At 37.0% G+C, this 18,968-nt stretch overlaps 3 protein-coding genes across 3 annotated transcripts; all 3 read right to left on the bottom strand.

Moving 5' to 3' along the window:
* Positions 1–2,212: 2,212 nt before the first annotated feature.
* LOC114527303 (glutamate receptor ionotropic, NMDA 1-like) lies at positions 2,213–6,819 on the bottom strand. Its single transcript, XM_028548963.1, has 5 exons — positions 6,506–6,819; positions 4,814–5,412; positions 3,503–4,517; positions 3,271–3,434; positions 2,213–2,633 (listed from the first exon to the last, which is right to left on the bottom strand). Exons 1-5 carry the CDS (start codon positions 6,698–6,700, stop codon positions 2,237–2,239), a joined length of 2,370 nt encoding a protein of 789 aa, XP_028404764.1. The 5' UTR covers positions 6,701–6,819; the 3' UTR covers positions 2,213–2,236.
* Positions 6,820–8,848: 2,029 nt separating this feature from the next.
* On the bottom strand, positions 8,849–12,435 carry LOC114527301 (glutamate receptor ionotropic, NMDA 1-like). The gene is made up of 5 exons (XM_028548962.1): positions 12,241–12,435; positions 11,145–11,743; positions 9,973–10,990; positions 9,561–9,724; positions 8,849–9,284 (listed from the first exon to the last, which is right to left on the bottom strand). Exons 1-5 carry the CDS (start codon positions 12,433–12,435, stop codon positions 8,921–8,923), a joined length of 2,340 nt encoding a protein of 779 aa, XP_028404763.1. The 3' UTR covers positions 8,849–8,920.
* A 276-nt stretch (positions 12,436–12,711) lies between these two features.
* Positions 12,712–17,344, bottom strand: LOC114527148 (glutamate receptor ionotropic, NMDA 1-like). Its single transcript, XM_028548779.1, has 5 exons — positions 16,856–17,344; positions 16,028–16,625; positions 14,748–15,765; positions 14,368–14,530; positions 12,712–13,696 (listed from the first exon to the last, which is right to left on the bottom strand). The coding sequence occupies exons 2-4, from the start codon at positions 16,321–16,323 to the stop codon at positions 14,441–14,443; spliced, it is 1,404 nt and encodes a 467-aa protein (XP_028404580.1). The 5' UTR covers positions 16,324–16,625; positions 16,856–17,344; the 3' UTR covers positions 12,712–13,696; positions 14,368–14,440.
* Positions 17,345–18,968: the final 1,624 nt, after the last annotated feature.

Here is an 18,968-nt window from a genome sequence, read left to right as displayed (position 1 = left end):
TGGGAACTATTATGAAGAATATAACAGGTCTGCTTGTCACTTGAATAATATATAATTTTTCCCCCGGAAAAACAATTACCTGAAAATACATCTAACATGTTAAATATATGGCACAAAGCTAATAACGCTAAGCTATCACTTCTTGGGAAAAATTTCCGACTAAAATTCGTCTTGTGAGCCGTCTCCTATAACTTAGAAGAGACTAAAAGCCCACGAGATATCTTGAAATTGTTAAGAGTGACAATTGTGCGTGCAGCGTCCTCAGGGTGTATTAATTTAATATTTCTGAATATTTAGTGGTTCTGTTTTCTGTCAAACCACTTCACTCGTGCCGAGTGACCGCCGGACTGATCTCTCCATATAACACAAGGAAATTACCCTGGGTACGTGGAAATTTCCTTGCAGTTGGCAACCACCTGGCAGGGAGGGATCTGTTTTTAAAAGGAATATTTTATGCATTTTTCTCAAACGTTATCTGTTTCTGTCTTTTGTCATTGCCATGCTCCTAAGAGCCATGAGGATTAATCATATGCAAATAAGTTGTTTTCCACCCGCGTGTCACAGGTTGGATGTCGAATTCAAAGCAAACGCATCTACCAAATCCAAAGTAAAAAACAAGAATGAGGACTTTGTTTGAACAGGCTGACGACAAGCCCGAACTCATAAATATTGTTGTCATATTAATCTTTTTTAATGGTGTCAATTCCTCTAACCCACATGCCGCGAGGCTATCCCAGCGTCAAATGTGCCATCGCGAAGGCGAAAAAATGCGGGAAATATTGAAGTATTTACAGTTTGTGGTAGGAGTCACTCATGAAACTACTTTAAACTCTTAAAACCCTTGGGCCGAGTTGCCATCGGATATCATCAAGAAATCCTTCACCTGCTGTGCGTTAAATCTTCTCGTTGATGCCTCACAGCACGATTCCTTTCACTGCCTTAAAGAAGGACAGCCTTGTAGCACTGGACGAGAAATGCTTCGATCGCAGTTGGATATCCTGGATGAACCAAACACGAATCCCTTTCAATGCGACGAATTTACCTCTTCTGATGTTGAAGAGGCATATCCAACAATGTTTACGATACAAAAGTTGGACTCAGATCATGAAGAGAACAGTGACAGTGACATTGATATTTTGTAAACTTGGCTGCATGTAATTATGAACAGTGTAAGAGCTTTGAGTTTCCGCAGTAAAACGGGTATATTTAGGGACAATTAAAAGATATTTAAAACTTGTTTATATTATTGAGTTCTTGCTACAATTCACAAATGATTTTTTTTAAGAGCGCCGCCCCCGAAATTCTAAAAAAATTCTAAAAATTTAAAGAGCGCAAACGAGTAAATACGGTAAACATATTAACATAGTCATAGACGGACATTTTGGACATGTTTCTCTCGTAAAATACTTCCGCAAATGCTAAAAGAATTGGCGAAGATTTTACTCACCATGAAAAAAACCCAAATAAGACTTATTTGAGGCTAATATAATTTTATATAGCAATATAATTATATAAAGTTGAACATAAGCCACCAGACTTGAAACAAGCCTCATTAATATGGAAACGACTTGATACGTGATAAATATACTCAACAACAATATTTATGAGTTCGGGCTTGTCGTCAGCTTGTCCAAACAAAGTCCGCATTCTTGTTTTTTTCTTTGGATTTCCCGGTAGATTTTTGCTTTGAATTCGATATCCAACCTGTGACACACGCGTGGAAAACATGAAGGTGTATTGCGAGATCAAATAACTTCATCGTTTTCGGATCGTTTTTGTTTTTACGTGTGGACGCAGATAAATATTTTAACGGATAAATATTTTTGCGTTTTCAAATTCTTCCGGCATCGTGTGGACAGGGCAGCCTAAATTTGCAATGATTCCATAACAAGACAACACACGAGAAGATAAACTTACTCAGTTCACATGCAATGATGCATCTGCCATATGCATTGTAAACTAGGCTTCACTTTTATTACTTTTATTGAAATAACAAGAAAGCGATATGGCAGATTACATTATATTGACAAATTACCGCGGAAAAATTTCTCGCGCTATTTTGGGCCGCCTATGATGGCAGCATAATAAAACTAATAATGCGTAGCCTCCCAAACTATAAAAAGGAAAGCTTTTGAATTTCTATTTAATGATCAAAGCTTTTTAAGACACAGTATAAACCGCTAAGCTCACGACGAATTCTACTCCACTGATATTTTTTACAAATTTTAAATCTCTTTTAACAGAATATACAGCGCGACAAAGACCTGCTAATTGCGTTTTTAAAATATTGCGAAGTGAGAAATAGCAATGAAATACCAACTCCAATACAAATGGCAAGAAATAATCCTCTCAAATCGCCAATTGACAATCTTGAAAACATCGCATTTTCACCACGATTCGTAGCGCTGCATTGTCCCACCAACCAGCGACGTCTTAACGTCCGTGATGTATCAAACTTTTCATATTGCAACAATACTTGAGATATCTTGCTGGTGAGAGACGAGTTCTTTCTTACGGCAACACCGAATCCTGAATCAAAGAACGAGTTTCCTATGATTTTGAAGGAGCAGTCGTGACTTTTTGCTGCGAAATTCGTAAGTGTTGAATAATCCCAGACAAATGCTTGGAGGGTTCTATTAAAGAAACACAATATATGTCCCACAATGGCACAATAATGAGAGCATACTATACATATAATAAGCTAAAGGCCCTATACTTTCATGAAAGTACAAAAGTTACCTCATCAAAAAATGTCACATAAGATATTATAAGGAACCATAAAGCCAGACCGTTGTTACTTGTATACATGAATAACCGTCTCCTTTATAACTTACATCTACTTCATCAAAGTTATTCAAGGCTATTCTAAGTTCCCCTGGCCTTCGTAGGTGTGATAATTAACAAAATTTAATACTAGCTATCTTAATGTTTGGTCCTTCTTTTGACTAAAAAGCCGTGCCCGCATGAGCGGTATGACATGTATGGTAGCTTGTTGTGCAGGTATTAGCCATTTCCCAATCGAGCAGGGTACTGCATGGGTCTAATCGCGAACCGCAAAGCATCTATGGACTGTTTGGAGGCACAAATGATTTCAGACTTACATTGCCCGTCCCTCCAAAGTGTCCATAGATGCCTTGCAGTTTGAGACTAAAGCCCCGTTGGCTTGGAGGTAAGCATGAAGATAAAGTTCTCAGAATATATATCGAAGCTATAGTTTCATTATATTTTTTTCGCAGTGATTACTACCACAAGACAAAGTATAGAACTTACTTGGAATTCAACTGTTTTATTGCATCGTCAAAATGTTTTACATTGTTGGGTTTCATATACTTCCAAACTCTTCTTAGCACGGGGTCTTCTGTAGCTTGAAAGAATCTTTCCAAACTCGAGTCATCAACCGTCGCAATCCGAAAACCACTTGGAGGATTTTGAAGCTATAATGAAATCATTTAATCAAACTATTTCACGTGAGACCGAAAAAAGGGGACAACAATTAGCTTACCTTGGGATCTCGTATCCCAGCATCATTCAAAGGCAATATCTCCTCTTTTATCACCAGGAAAGCGGCTAAATTGGCGGTGTAACTTGTAACGACAATCAGCATACTGAATGTAAAAGACAACGCCAAAACACGACAAGAAAAGCTTTTTGGTTTTGAGCCAATATCAGTTGGATAAACCAGGCTCCATGTGTACCAAATAGCTTCAACAAATTTAAACGAATGTTCTTTACCTCTTTCCAAAAACTTTCCACGTGATCTCTGACCATACGGGCTATATCTCTCCAGTAACCACATAATGAGAAGTGTAATACAGATACAAACAATTATTGCGATCCACAAGGATGCCGCGAACGGATCCATGAAATCTGTCCAATCATTCCTTTCACGACGTGACACTTTAACCATTACAGCATTACTGCTGTCCATATACGGATGTGTGAAGTCGACAACTTTGGAACGCTGTTCAGTGATAGCTAAATCTGATACCGCCATATCTGCTTCACCACGAGAAATTTCACCTATCAGACCTGACCATTGTCCCGTAGTTTCGTCTAAACCGCCATATTTACTATCTTTAACAATATGAATTCTCACAGAAAATCCGATGTCTCTCATAAGTAATCTCAACAAGTCTATGCAATACCCGGAACAACAAGCCTTTTCCCCGTCAAGTTGTTCACAAGGTAAACCTAGTGCACACGTATCATCTGAGGAGTTATGAGCGGAGTTTCCTTCAATCCTTACAAATGGATTTTGCAAAAAAACTGAAACCCTGAATGGTAGGTTTTCTGCGAGCTTAGTTGCCAGTAAATCTAGTTTCTTTTGTTCGGGTGGCCAGTCTGTATGGAATATATTTAGTTGCTTGTTATGATATTGGCCTAAAATAATTTTACTGGTCGTCCCATTTTCATCCTTATAAAAGTAATCAATTTCATATTCCACATTAGTTCGGTAACCCTGACCATCAAATTCTATCCAACCAGTGTCGCCCTCAATGTGAACAAGTTTCATGAACCTAAAATAGCAAAACAATTCTTTTAAAAAAAGGCTCATACTGAGAAGAACTAGAATATAGGAAATATTCGGATAGAAAAATAGGACGCGAAAAATTACGCTGAAATACCATCAGTTACTCAGACATCTGTCAGTCAAATAAAACTCCTACGTGCAGTTCTAGTTACTGTTTTAGAATTAATGGGTTAATCATAGGATGAATACAATTTCTAAAACAATAAATCAGAAATTATACCTTTTGTTTGCTGTCAAAATATACCTTAGGTTAGTTAGGTAACTTCAACATGAAAACTTTACCTGTACAACCATGTTCCTAGCAGCCAATGGCTCGTTGAAGTACACGAATTGCTTGGTGATGTCATTTCAAACTCTGAATTGCTTACGTTTTGAAATGCCTTACTCAGAATTTTGATAGAATCATTGAACAACGCCTCGCGCCGCCATTGTGATCTATCATTGCTGAAGGATTCTCGGGGCAATCTTACTCCAAGAAGTTTTCCCAAAAGCGGTATTCGTTTTCTTCCATGAAGAGAGTGCTCTACAATCCATATGCAATCGATGTCTAGAAATCCAACTTGTTGTGCGACATCCATAAAATCCAACGCGATATTTTCCTCCATTAAGAGGACAACAGCTTTTACATTCAAAGAATGAATAGTTCTTAAAGTCCTGAAATAATTCTGCTCGTTTTTAGCTATAGCGAGATCTGCAATGACTTCGTTAGTTGAATTTGTAGTTTTGTGTATCTCAGCTACAAGTCGTATCGCCCATGTTGATTGATCTTCCTGCGAAACCACTGTGACTCGATCGTTTCTTTTGAGGTGTTTCAAAATTTCTGTGATAACCATTAATCGTGAGACACGATCTGGGTCTAGGTGAATTTGAGTGCTCTGGTCCTATAGGAAAATATGGGAAACTCTTGATATTTACTAATATGGCGGTCTGTGAAGTTAATTTTATATAACATACTACAACTTGTCCTACTGGCCTATTTTGGAAAAGACTACTTTAGCAATTTACTATTGTGCTTCGTCCAAGGTAATAGCAAAATAATGTGAATTAATGTGATTTTATTCCAGCTATTTTGTGACCTTTGTCTTAATAACAGTGCAACTTGTACGAAAAGATTGATTGATTTTTTTCACGTGTATAAACATGTTTAAAACCAAATAAAGTTAAAACACACGCGGCGCAGGAAGACCCATATCACATATTAGATGTGATAAGATGATTGATAATAATTTTTACAAGCACGCGTCGGTAAAATTTTCTAAATCACGCGTATGGCACTTCTGCTCCGTATTCTAACTGGCATTTACAATATAACAACCTTAATGGGGCGTGGGATTGTGTGACCCCCATCCCAAAAGGGTTCGGTCCGGAAAATTCATAGTAGCTCGGCAAATATTATCTTCAGTCGAGAGAAGACTGGTTGGTGACATCGTGATAATCTCATTGAGCAATTTAGTCGAAAAAACTACATCATGCATTTAGTGCAAGGTGAATAAAAAAATGCAACACTTACACAAACGTAACACGCAAGACACAATATTCATGAATAATCGATCTTGTCTGATCGAATAGAAAGCGATTATCATGAATATTTAGTAGGTTTTTAATATACCCTGTACATTACTCGGCCGATATTCCTCACAGAATATTGGGGCTGTCTTCCACTGTCGCGTTGTTTGTGCGTACGTACACGCACGTCAATTAAGGTTTAAAACCTTCTAAGATGTTGCATAATTAATTTTGTGCCCGCAGAAAAACAACACCAATCATCGACAGAATCCAACCCTATGTATCTGCTCAATTGTTGATTCCATAAGTAGTATTAAAATGTTTTTAAACTTTTTCGTGCGTAAATGTACATGAAAAAAACGCGACAGTGGGAAGCAGCTCTTATACGGTCCTCCATTACCTGTTTTTAAATTTGATTAAGTTACACTGAAGTATTTTATCCATCCTGATGAAATAAAGTCACCTTACCTGCTTGACAACATCTTGTTCAAAAGGATTGTTGAATAACTTTATCACAGGAATTCCTATGTAACTTGCGTAAATATCAATATATTTAGGATGTGACGAAATGTTCAGCGAAACAATCGCAGAAACTCCAGTGTTCTTCAAAATTCTGCAAAACTCGTCCGTCGTTTCTTTATACGACGCCCCGAGAACGTTCATGATTGTAAAATTAAAACTTAAGCCATTGCTGACGTTTTTTGAGTGAACAAACTCAGAAAAACTGTTACTCCTCAGCGAATCATCTTGTCCAATAATAACTACTTGAATTTTGTTGAAAAAAATAGACTGGCCTTGCCCTAAACAGGCCAATGCGAGGAGAAAAAAAAGACGCGTCTTCATCATTTGTCATGGGAACTATTATGAAGAAAATAACAGGTGTCCCATGCAGTCGCTTGAATAATATATAACCATCTGATATTTTGCTTTGACTTGTATAATATTATGTTAAAAAGTACGTACGTTACTATATATAAAAACTGGGACTGAACAAGGTCATGGAGGGCCTCATAAAATATTCTAATAAACATTGGATGCCCATAGTTTATTATTTTCCAGTATATCTGTTTGCTAATGTAAGCTCAGTTTAAATTTAGCGACAAGTAGTAAACTAAAAGAGATGATATAACTTCGTTGACAAATATTTTCACCGACCGTACGCGAAAGCAGAACGCGCTTGCTTTAAGACTTGCATGGATGCAGGCACATTTACGATATCCTATATAGCTTTTTTAGGGTATAATTTGTTTGCACTTTTTATTATTATAACAATTCTCATGGCACATGTGAAAATGACGTACTTTCTGCTGAGTTAGAACTTGCAAGTTTTGACGTAAACAAGACTGAAATTACTATAATTAGAGCTATGCTCATTTTCAATTCAGGAAAAAATATTCAACAAACGACAGCGTATATTGATTATATATTCTAAATAAACGATATTTTCAGGCCACATTTTAGTCGTGTCGAATGCAATTCAAACAATAGATAATTAGATAATGACGACGTTTACAACTAATTATATCTTGTCTGAATTGCATTCGTTGTCACAGCATTTGAAGATGCGAAGCTGTTTGAAGAGGCAGCCTCGCTGCTCCCTGATTATATTGGAACGTATACATGTATGTATTTATAAGAGCTTTTAAAACAGACTTCTATTTTCAAGGAGGTAATCCAACCTCGAGATACACCGGGTATATATTCGCTTTAGTCACTTAATTTCTATAGTCGTAGACAAAAGATTGCGTATTTCAGTGCTTGCGCTTTTTTCTACAACCTGACCCCGGCCTGCATGTATGTACGCAGGCCGCAGGCAAGTTTCAGGGACCGCCTGCCATGCAGGCTACAGGCAAGTCGGCAAGAAAAACTCTAGGCTGTTCTCATGATCAGTAGGTCTAGAGGAGGATTATAGTTTGCGTGACCAATTAACTAACTACAGTGCTGTTTATGATATAAAGCAAAGGGAGTATTTCAACCTCCTGTGGTAGCCACCTGTGGATATGTCGACTGTTGTTGTCGAGTTGTAACTCTCGCGCCGTGCATGTGACTGAATATTTTACCTTTGTCTGTCAAATATTATAATTGTTGCAGAGAGGCTAACTACTTATCAACAGAACATGAGGTCTGTACCAGAGTAGATCTCTTCAATAATCAAAGTCAAATGGGGTATGAATGACTCATATATCTCGTCTCCCTCCCCCCCCCCGCCATGCACTGATCGATTTCCGAAGAAGAGAAGGTTTTAAGCTTTTATAGTCTCAGGGATATCCCGCATCCCAGTCCCCAGCTAGTTAGTGCACAAAAGACGAATTGAGTGGGATAATTAAGTAATTTATTAAGATCGCTGGCCAATGTACAGACGCGTCTGAAGTTATCTCCGTGCAGTGTGGGCCGCGGGGTGACTCTGCTGAAACCAAAGCTTTTACTAAAAAGCATGAATCAAACGCTAAAACTGTTCAACCACTGCCAGTCCTCTAATTTTTCACAGTTTATTCAGCGAAGTAAAATTTTATACCGCATTGATGCAATCTGGACACAGTTGACGTTTTTCACTAAGGCCCTTTCTCTCTTCTTACAAAGCACAGTCACAAAGCAAGCTTAGGGCGAGTGTTTTTTTGTAATTTGAATCCTTGTGAGTTGTGTGTTGTTTATACATGAATATAAAGACTATATATACTGATTACTCAAGGAATTTTATATTGAATAAAGATTAAACGATAGCATATTAAATGAAATAACATACGTTTACAAATACCGCCCATGCAGATGTGCTCTATGGTGCTAGTGTTGTAGGTCAACGACTTTTTCAACTCTACGATATGTAACTACGTTCTAAAATCCAGCATTCTTAACGGAATGGACTACGTCTACGACGACGACCCACTATTTAATTGCAATTTTAAAATATTGCGAAGTGAAAAATAGCAATGAAATAACAACTCCAAAACAAATGGCAAGAAATAATCCACTCAAGTCGGCAATAGTCAATCGTGCAAACGACGCATTTTTATGCACAGCGCTACATTTTCCCTGGAACCATCGAAGTTTTAACGTCCATGATGTATCAAACTTTTCATATTGCAACAATGCTTGAGATATCTTGCTGGTGAGAGACGAGTTCTTCCTTAAGGCAAAACCGAATCCTGAGTGGAAGAGCGATTTTCCTACGATTTTAAAGGAACAATCCCGACTTTTTGCTACCATATTTTCAAGTGTCGGTTGATCCCAGGCAAACGCTTGGAGGGTTCTATATTAAAAAACATTCTTGCACATGAGCGTACTGATACCAGGCGAGTTTGAAGAAATATCAGTTTTGCAAAATGGTGGCGGCTTGTGACTTTATGTCCAAACTCAGTGAATTGCTAAGATTGCAGAACGTGGCGTTTCCGAAATCCTGTTAAGTAACTGCGCTGGGAGCTTTTAAGAAGAAATGGAGGAGCTGGTTATATATATATATATTACATTTAGGTAACTCTCGCGCCGGGTGTATGTTTACTATCACAAAGAAAGTAGGAACACTTACCTGGAATTCATTTGTCTTATTGCATCTTCAAAATGTTTTACATTGTTGGGTTTCATATGCTTCCAAACTCGGCTTAGCACGGGATCGTCTGTATCATGGAAGAATCTTTCAAAACTCGAGTCATCAACCGTCGCGATTCGAAAACCACTTGGAGGATTCTGAAGCTAAAAGATAATAAATCAAACCTTTTAATGCAGCATTAACATTGTTTTGGAAATCATGTTAATAATTTATTATTACTGCTAAATTGCCAAGAATTGGAATTTTTCTAAATAGAAACCCATCTTCTGTTCAGTACAAAATAATGATAACCATTTAACGCTACAAGGCAAGACTAACCAGCCTCTAAGCTTCTGCTTCAATGTAATATAAGTATTAAATGTCTAAATGGTTGATTATTATATAACTTAACCTTAGGATCTCGTATCCCAGCATCATTCAAAGGCAATATCTCCTCTTTTATCACCAGGAAAGCGGCTAAATTGGCGGTGTAACTTGTGATAACAATCAGCATACTGAACGCAAAAGACAACGCCAAAATACGACAAGCAACGCCTTTTGGTTTTGAACCAATATCAGTTTGGAAAACAACGCTCCATGTGAACCAAATGGCTTGAACAAAACCAAAAGAATGTTCTTCACTTCTTTTCAAAAACTTTCCACGTTCTCTCTGACCATACGGGCTATATCTCTCCAGTAACCACATAATGAGAAGTGTCGTATTGATACAAACAATTATTGCGATCCACAAGGATGCAGCGAACGGATCCATAAAATCTGTCCAATTATTTCTTTCACGACGTGACACTTTAACCATAATAGCCATACTTGCGTCCATATACGGATGTGTGAAGTCAACTACTTTGGAACGCTGTTCACTGATAGTTAAATCTGATACCGCCATATCTGCTTCACCGCGAGAAACTTCACCTATCAGACCTGACCATTGTCCCGTAGTTTGGTCTAAATCGCCATATTTACCATCTTTAACAATATAAATTCTCACAGAAAATCCGATGTCTCTCATAAGTAATTTCAACAAGTCTATGCAATACCCGGAACAACAAGATTCTTCCCCGTCAGATCCTACACAAGGTAAACCTAATGCACACGTATCATCCGAGGAATTATGAGCAGCGTTTTCGTTTATCACAACGTACGGTTCTTGCAAGTGAACTGAGATCTTCAATGGCTGGTTTTCTGCAATTTTGGTTTCCAATAACGTATCTAGTTTTTTCTCTTCAGGCGGCCAGCCTGCACGGTATATATCTAGTTTGTTGTTATGATATTGGCCTAAAATCATTCTGATGGTTGTCCCATTTTCATTTTTAGGAAAGTAATCAATTTCATATTCCACATTAGTTCGGTAACCTTGATCATCAAATTCTATCCAACCAGTGTCGCCATCAATGCGAACAAGTTTCATAAACCTAAAATAGCCAAAATATTCGTTATAAAAAAAGGCAGAGAAAAACAGAATGTAGGGAATATCGATAGACGAAGGAAAGGGAAAGAAAACTTGGACTGTTCACGCATCTGGTTGTGAACTAAAATTGAGTGCGACCTACTAAAGTTATACTTTACCTGTACAACGATGTTCCTAGCAGCCAATGGCTCGTTGAAGTACACGAATTGCTTGGTGATGTGATTTGGAACTCTGCATTGCTTACATTTTGAAATGCATTACTCAGAATTTTGATAGAATCATTGGACAACGCCTCGCGCCGCCATTGTGATCTATCATTGCTGAAGGGTTCTCGCGCCAATCTTACTCCAATAAGTTTTCCCAAAAGCGGTATTCGTTTTCTTCCATAAAGGGAGTGCTCTACAATCCATATGCAATCAATGTCTAGAAATCCAACTTGTTGTGCGACATCCATAAAATCTAACGCGATATTTTCTTCCATCAAGAGGACAATAGCTTTTACATTCAAAGAATAAATAGTTCTTAAAGTGCTGAAATAATTCTTCTCGTTTTTAGTTATAGTCAAGTCTACAACGACATCGTCATTTAAATTTCTAGTTTTCCGCATCCCAGCAACAAGTTTTTTCGCCCATGTTGATTGATTTTCTTGTGAAACCACAACGACTCGATCGTTTCTGTTGTATTGTTTCAAAATTTCTGTGATAACAAATAAACGTAAAACAGGATCTGGTTCCAGGTGAATTTGGGAGCTTTGATTCTATAAAGATATATAGAAAGCCGGCGATATTTATATGTCATGCCCCATTGTTTTAAAAATATATAAATAAAAGTAAATCATCACCACGTATAGCAATTAACTGTGAACGGTTGTCGGGTTGAGTGTTGACTGACAAATTCATTCACGATGTAGTTATATAGGAAAAGATTTTATTCCTACTCTATCATTGAAAGACTTACTGCAAACAGACTGATTGAAAATAGTGCGTTTCTAGGCATTGCTACAGTGCCAATTAACTGGAGTAATTTAGTGGAAATAATTTTATCAAGTCAGTATGGTCACTTTTTGAAAAGGCTGTTGTGGACATGCAGACAGTTCATTGCCTGGAGAATTGTAATGTCTACAAGGTAAAAATATTGCTTCATGCAGAGACCTATAGAAAGAGTCGAAACGTGAGCAACGCCATACGACAGTTTTATGCCATTATTATACCTGAAGCAAAAGGTAGATAAGCTGCATGCTGATTTTCAACGTACCTGCTTGACAACATCTTGCTTAAAAGGATTGTTGAATAACTTTATCACAGGAATTCCTATGTAACTTGCGTAAATATCAATATGTTTAGGATGTGACGAAATGTTCAGCGAAACAATCGCAGAAACTCCAGTGTTCTTCAAAATTCTGCAAAACTCGTCCGTCGTTTCTTTATACGACGCCCCGAGAACGTTCATGATTGTAAAATTAAAACTTAAGCCATTGCTGACGTTTTTTGAGTGAACAAACTCAGAAAAACTGTTCCTCCTCAGCGAATCATCTTGTCCAATAATAACTACTTGAATTTTGTTGAAAAAAATAGACTGGCCTTGCCCTAAACAGGCAAATGCGAAGAGAAAAAAAAGACGCGTCTTCATCATTTGTGGTGGAAACTTTTTTATGAAGAATATAACAGGTGTCCTAGTCGCTTAAATAATACATAACCATTTGATATTTTGCTTAATTGACTTGTTAAAAAGTACGTTAATGGAGCGCTTCATTAAATATTCTTATAATAATAACCTTCGGCTAGTCGAGTCTATTACAAATGAAGAATCAGTGACGTTCTTTCGCGTCACTTGGAAATTTTTAAATGAAAAACTACGAGAGCTTAAAAAATCCCGAGGCGAACGTTATCTCAGTTTAGCCGCACCAGGTGAAATAAGCTACATTCTGAAAACACTCGGTCTTGAAAATTGTTTTTAACTTAACACATCGATAATATATGTTATTTGCGCATAGATTATGTTGAAAGAAAAACTAAGATTTCCTAAAAATCAACCGCAAAAAACTATTGACATTCTACCAGTGCCAGTTCTCTTATTCCCAACCCTTTCTGTATATAAAATATAATTTCCATATCACGAACAGATAATATGGGCACAGTACACGTTGATATTTTTTTTCTCTCATCACAAAATTACAAGCTTAGGCAAGTGTGTTCATCTAAGTTTAAATCTTTCAGACAGTGCATGGACGGCGGACTTATTCCACCTGCTTCATCCAGTCTGATCTATTTGTTAGAGAGATCGAGAGAGATATTTGTTATAAAGTCAATCATTTTAACGGATTATATAATGCGATGATACCCGGCCGAGTGCAATTTTAAAATACTGCAAAGTAAAAAATAGCAATGAAATAACAACTCCGATACAAATGGCGAGAAACAATCCACTCAAGTCGGCAATAGACAATCGTGCAAACAGCGCATTTTCATCACCATTCATTGCGCTGCATTGTCCCACGAACCATCGACGTTTTAATGTCCGTGAAATATCATAATCTTCATATTGCATCAATAGTTGGGAAACCTTGAAAGTGAAAGAAGAGTTCTTTCGTACGGCAAGACCGAATCCAGATTGGAAGAACGGTTTTCCTACAATTTTGAAGGAACAATCTTTACTTTTCGCCGCGAAATTCTCAAGCGTCGGTTGATCTGAGACAAATGCTTGGAGGGTTCTATGAAAAAGCAATATACATGTAGCAAATCATGATGCGAAATGCTTAATTGGGCTTAGTTAAGGGTATGATGAAATATTTTAAAATAGAAAGGTCTATGGCAATCAAAGTTTTTGGGCAAATATCGCCAGGTATGACATGGGAAGTGATTAGTAGTTGCCACAAGCACGCATCAATCATTCTATTCTGTCAATCATTTCGGTTTCTGGTCCAGCAATCGTATATTGTTGCTGAGTTCAACTGTCACGATCAAAAATAGCATGCCTCAGGCAGGCGCAAGCTTATATGTCAATCAATTGTACATTATACTATGCGCGGTTGAGCACTTAAACAAATCGTCAGTGGAGTAAAAATCATGTGAGAAGCAGAAGAAACCCAAACAAGACACAACCAACGAAGAAGAAGCGATTACAAGGCGAGAAGAAGAATCCTTTACACAAAGATTAGGAAAAGTAGTGACAAACAAATGTTGTAAAGATTCCTTCTACATCGTGTGTTAAGTGAATAGAGAATAAAAACATTTCAGATAACAATATATAGAATATTCTAGTAATTTAAATAATTTTATATTGAAAACTATTCATTTTCATTTTCAATTGGAAAAAATGTTCAAACGCTAATGATAAAATCCTCATATAGCGATTAAACAAAACTGAAGGAGGGGCGCTTACTTGAAATTCATTTGTTTTATTGCAGCTACAAAATCCTCCACATTGTTGGGTTTCATATATTTCCAAACTCGGCTTAGCATGGGATCGTCTGTAGCTTGAAAGAATCTTTCAAAACTCGAGTCTTTAACCGTCGCGATTCGAAAACCACTTGGGGATTCCGAAGCTAAAAGACAATAAATCAAATTATTTAATGCATCACTGACATTGTTATTGAATATTGGGATCATGATAATAATTTACTTCACTGGTAAATAGCTACGAATTGAATTTCTTCATTCTCTTTCTGAATTATAACGAATGAAACATAGGAGCCTATTTTGTTGAATAAGACATTATAGTGTTACCAGGGTCGGAGTCAACGGATATGTAATTATCTTAACCTTGGGATCTCGTATCCCAGCATCATTCAAAGGCAATATCTCCTCTTCCACCACGAGGAAAGCGGCTAAATTGGCGGTGTAACTGGTTATGACAATCAGCATGCTGAACGCAAAAGACAACGCCAAAATACGACAAGAAAAGCTTTTTGGTTTTGAACCAACATCAAAAGTTTGAAAAACCAGGCTCCATGTGAACCAAATAGCCTGAACAAAACCAAAAGAATGTTCTTTACTTCTTTTCAAAACCTTTCCACGTGATCTCTGACCATACGGGCTATATCTCTCCAGTAACCACATAATGAGAAGTGTCGTATTGATACAAACAATTATTGCGATCCACAAGGATGCAGCAAAGGGATCCATGAAGCCTGTCCAATTATTCTTCTCACGACGTGACACTTTAACCATAACAGCCATACCTGCGTCCATATATGGATGTGTGAAGTCAACTACTTTGGAACGCTGTTCATTGATAGTTAAATCTGATACCGCCATATCTGCTTCACCGCGAGAAACTTCACCTATCAGACCTGACCATTGTCCCGTAGTTTCGTCTAAAGCGCCATATTTACGATCTTTAACAATATGAATTCTCACAGAAAATCCGATGTCTCTCATAAGTAATTTCAACAAGTCTATACAATACCCGAAACAACAAGACTTTTTCCCGTCAGATCCAACACAAGGTAAACCTAATGCACACGTATCATCCGAGGAGTTATGAGCGGAGTTCTCTTGTATCATAACGTACGGTTCTTGCAACTGAACTGTGATCCTCAATGGCAAGTTTTCTGCAATTTTAGTTTCCAGTATATCAAGTTTTTTCTCTGCAGGTGGCCAGCCTTCATGGTATATATCTAGTTTGTTGTTATGATATTGGCCTAAAATCATTCTGATGGTTGTTCCATTTTCATTTTTAAGAAAGTAATCGATTTCATATTCCACATTAGTTCGGTAACCTTGACCATCAAATTCTATCCAACCAGTGTCGCCATCAATGCGAACAAGTTTCATAAACCTAAAAAAGCAAAATATTCCATGACATATAATATAAAGTTCATAAAAAGAAAACAGAAAAGGGAATGCTGATAGACATGAAGGGATAAACAACGCCAAGTGACCAATCATTTGCAGGCCTCGGGAGAAATAAATTTAGCGCGACCTATTTCAGTCTTTTAAGATATAATAATAGGATGAATGCCCATTGTTTGACAAAACTGCCAACAGGCAATTAAAATGCTATAGCTCAGGCAACCGTAACTTCAACATAAAAACTTTACCTGTACAACGATGTTCCTAGCAGCCAATGGCTCGTTGAAGTACACGAATTGCTTGGTGATGTGATTTCAAACTCTGCATTGCTTACATTTTGAAACGCCTTACTCAGAATTTTGATAGAATCATTGAACAACGCCTCGCGCTGCCATTGTGATCTATCATTGCTGAAGGATTCTCGGGGCAATCTTACTCCAAGAAGTTTTCCCAAAAGCGGTATTCGTTTTCTTCCATGAAGAGAGTGCTCTACAATCCATATGCAATCAATGTCTACAAATCCAACTTGTTGTGCGACATCCATAAAATCCAACGCGAGATTTTCTTCATCAAGAGGACAACAGCTTTTACATTCAAAGAATGAATAGTTCTTAAAGTCCTGAAATAATTCTCCTCGTTTTTAGTTATAGTAAGATTTAAAATAACATCGTTCACTGAATTCCTGGTTTTCCGAATCCCAGCAACTAGCTTCTTCGCCCACGTTGATTGGTTTTCATTTGAAATCACAACGACTCGATCGTTTCTGCTGTATTTCTTTAAAAGTTTTGTGATAACCACATATCGCAGAACAGAATCTGAGTCCAGGTAAAGTTGGGTGTTTCGATCCTATATAAACACACGGGAAGCAGTTGATAATTTATCATCATCATCAATGGATGCCTATATTAATGTTTAATTAAATTAATCATCGTGTCCTTTTCAATGTAATTCGCGCGGTCAATGTTTTTTTTGGAACCATTAGACTTATGCAGAGATCAGTATTACGAACTGTGCCTATTCTCATTCTTCAACCCTGAAATGCTTTTCAAACTATATGGTATGTTTTGTCCACATACCTGCCTGACAACATCTTGTTTAAATGGATTGTTGAATAACTTTATCACAGGAATTCCTATGTAACTTGCGTAAATATCAATATATTTAGGATGTGACGAAATGTTCAGCGAAACAATCGCAGAAACTCCAGTGTTCTTCAAATTTCTGCAAAACTCGTCCGTCGTTTCTTTATACGACGCCCCGAGAACGTTCATGATTGTAAAATTAAAACTTAAGCCATCGCTGACGTTTTTTGCGTGAACAAACTCAGAAAAACTGTTATTCTTTAGCGAATAATCTTGTCCAATAATAACTACTTGAATTTTGTTGGAAAACATAGACTTGGCTTGCGCTATACAAGCAAATGCAAAGGAAAAAAAAAGATGCGGCTTCATCATTCATTCGTTGTGGGAGGTATTATGAAGAATATAACAGGTCTTTTTGTCGCTTCAAATTTCTTAATATGTGAATAATGAATTATCATTTGACATCCTGCTTTGACTTCGCCCCCTTGCTCGGTTTGACTGAAACAGAAAAAATATATTGTCACCAAACGAAAGGACGTTAATTGATCTATTTCTAATAAATCACAATGAGATGATTTTATGGATATTAATGAAGTATTCTCCATTAGCCGAATGTAATATAAGTGTGTTAGCCATAAATTATGTGACTAACAGAAACAGGTTCTGTTTTAACTTTACCGAAAGTAAAATATCTCGAAAGCCAGTGATAGACAATGAGCGATACAAAAATGCAAACTGGGTATTCCTGAAGCAAAAAGTATTGGGGCGCTCTTTGTACGTCCCAGTGAATCGGGGCTTTTAGTCAATTACATCTAAGTAAACTAGACATGAAAGCAGATGCATTTGTCCATTCGTCTTTTATTAATTGCTTCCTCTTCGACTTTGTTTTTAGCGGTCGCAGGAGGCAGTATCATAGCAACATGCAGAGATTGGGATTTTTGCCAAATTCATTTGTGGAATTTGCCTTTATTTTTTTACCCCTATACTGCTCAGGGAATCCGCTTCAATTCTCACCGTTGATTTTCTTAAGAAAATCAAACAAAAAATATCGTTCGTTTAAAAAATTCAGCTATATGGAAAAAAACAGTTTTCCTACTGCATGTTTTAGAATAGCCAATTATAATCATGCATCTTGCAATTGCCTGCACTATATACGCTGCATCATTATACTGAATAAAATTGCCACCATTTAGCGGCGTGTAAATTGCTATTTCACACCCATTTTTTATATACTGTGATATATTTTTTATGCAATGTTTAATGAACATTTTCCTAAAAATAAATTTTCAAAGGGAGTACTAATAATATATATTATATATTATATATATATATTATATTATATATATATATATATACATATATATAGGTATAAATTATATGAATATGCCAAAATGTTACGTTCAACGGAGACGATTACTTGCATGTATATCATATCATAATTGAGCTCAGCGATTACGGTACAATATGTCCAGCTAAGACTGATCAGTCTAAACGAGATAACGTAAGAATACTGAATACTAAACGTCTTAAGCCTATAATCACGGTCTCACGGATACTTCAGCACTAGAGTGGAGATATGAAAACCGTACAATATGATGGATTTATCAGCCTGTTTCAAACTTTATTCTTCCAAAATGCATCAACTGCAACAATAGCTGTTCGACACTGTCTCTATATGCGGTCTGCCGCCTATGAGATTATTGCGCCGTTTGAACCAGTCATGCATGCAGGTTTGTTCTTTTTTGTGGTTCAGTTCTGTTTTTCCGTTGGCGAAATGTTTAACAGATGTTATTGAATTAATGCAAAATTCGCTGAAATAAATTTAAAGAAATATAACGTCGTCGTGGAGTATTCCTGCCACTGCCATGCAATCGAAAGTGAATTAAGGAGAACGTAAATCTTGGCTTGTCCCTGACCCTGTACTTTAAATACATTCATTTGTATTTTAAGTTAATCTGCCTGCTATTCGTACCCTTTACAGACTTGTCATTCAAACGAAACTTTACTTACTATTTCTAAAACTTATTCTTATGGCTATGCAATTAAAGAATTCACGTATAGGAATATTACAAGCACTGAAACAATGTCCTATACCCCCAACTAAAGC

Source organism: Dendronephthya gigantea, unplaced genomic scaffold (genome assembly GCF_004324835.1).
Source record: "Dendronephthya gigantea isolate DGI-Jeju-01 unplaced genomic scaffold, DenGig_1.0 000043F, whole genome shotgun sequence".
NCBI classification, from domain to species: domain Eukaryota; kingdom Metazoa; phylum Cnidaria; class Anthozoa; order Malacalcyonacea; family Nephtheidae; genus Dendronephthya; species Dendronephthya gigantea.
Note: the sequence above shows the minus strand (reverse complement) of the source record. Positions and strands in the feature narration are given on the sequence as shown.

Bases quoted from the DNA above. Each gene is read 5' to 3' on its own strand.
- LOC114527301 (XM_028548962.1), bottom strand. From the start codon at position 12,435: ATGAACGTTCTCGGGGCGTCGTATAAAGAAACGACGGACGAGTTTTGC. The intron at 11,744-12,240 runs GTACGTTGAAAA...ATATCTTTATAG, and splicing joins AGCAAGATGTTGTCAAGCAG to AATCAAAGCTCCCAAATTCA. The intron at 9,285-9,560 runs GTAAGTGTTCCT...TTTTTAATATAG, and splicing joins ATAAGACAAATGAATTCCAG to AACCCTCCAAGCGTTTGCCT.
- LOC114527303 (XM_028548963.1), bottom strand. From the start codon at position 6,700: ATGAACGTTCTCGGGGCGTCGTATAAAGAAACGACGGACGAGTTTTGC. The intron at 5,413-6,505 runs GTAAGGTGACTT...ATTTTCCTATAG, and splicing joins AACAAGATGTTGTCAAGCAG to GACCAGAGCACTCAAATTCA. The intron at 2,634-3,270 runs GTAAGTTCTATA...TTTCTTTAATAG, and splicing joins ATAAAACAGTTGAATTCCAA to AACCCTCCAAGCATTTGTCT.
- LOC114527148 (XM_028548779.1), bottom strand. From the start codon at position 16,323: ATGGATGTCGCACAACAAGTTGGATTTGTAGACATTGATTGCATATGG. The intron at 15,766-16,027 runs GTAAAGTTTTTA...TTGCTTTTTTAG, and splicing joins CTAGGAACATCGTTGTACAG to GTTTATGAAACTTGTTCGCA. The intron at 14,531-14,747 runs GTTAAGATAATT...ATTGTCTTTTAG, and splicing joins CTGGGATACGAGATCCCAAG to CTTCGGAATCCCCAAGTGGT.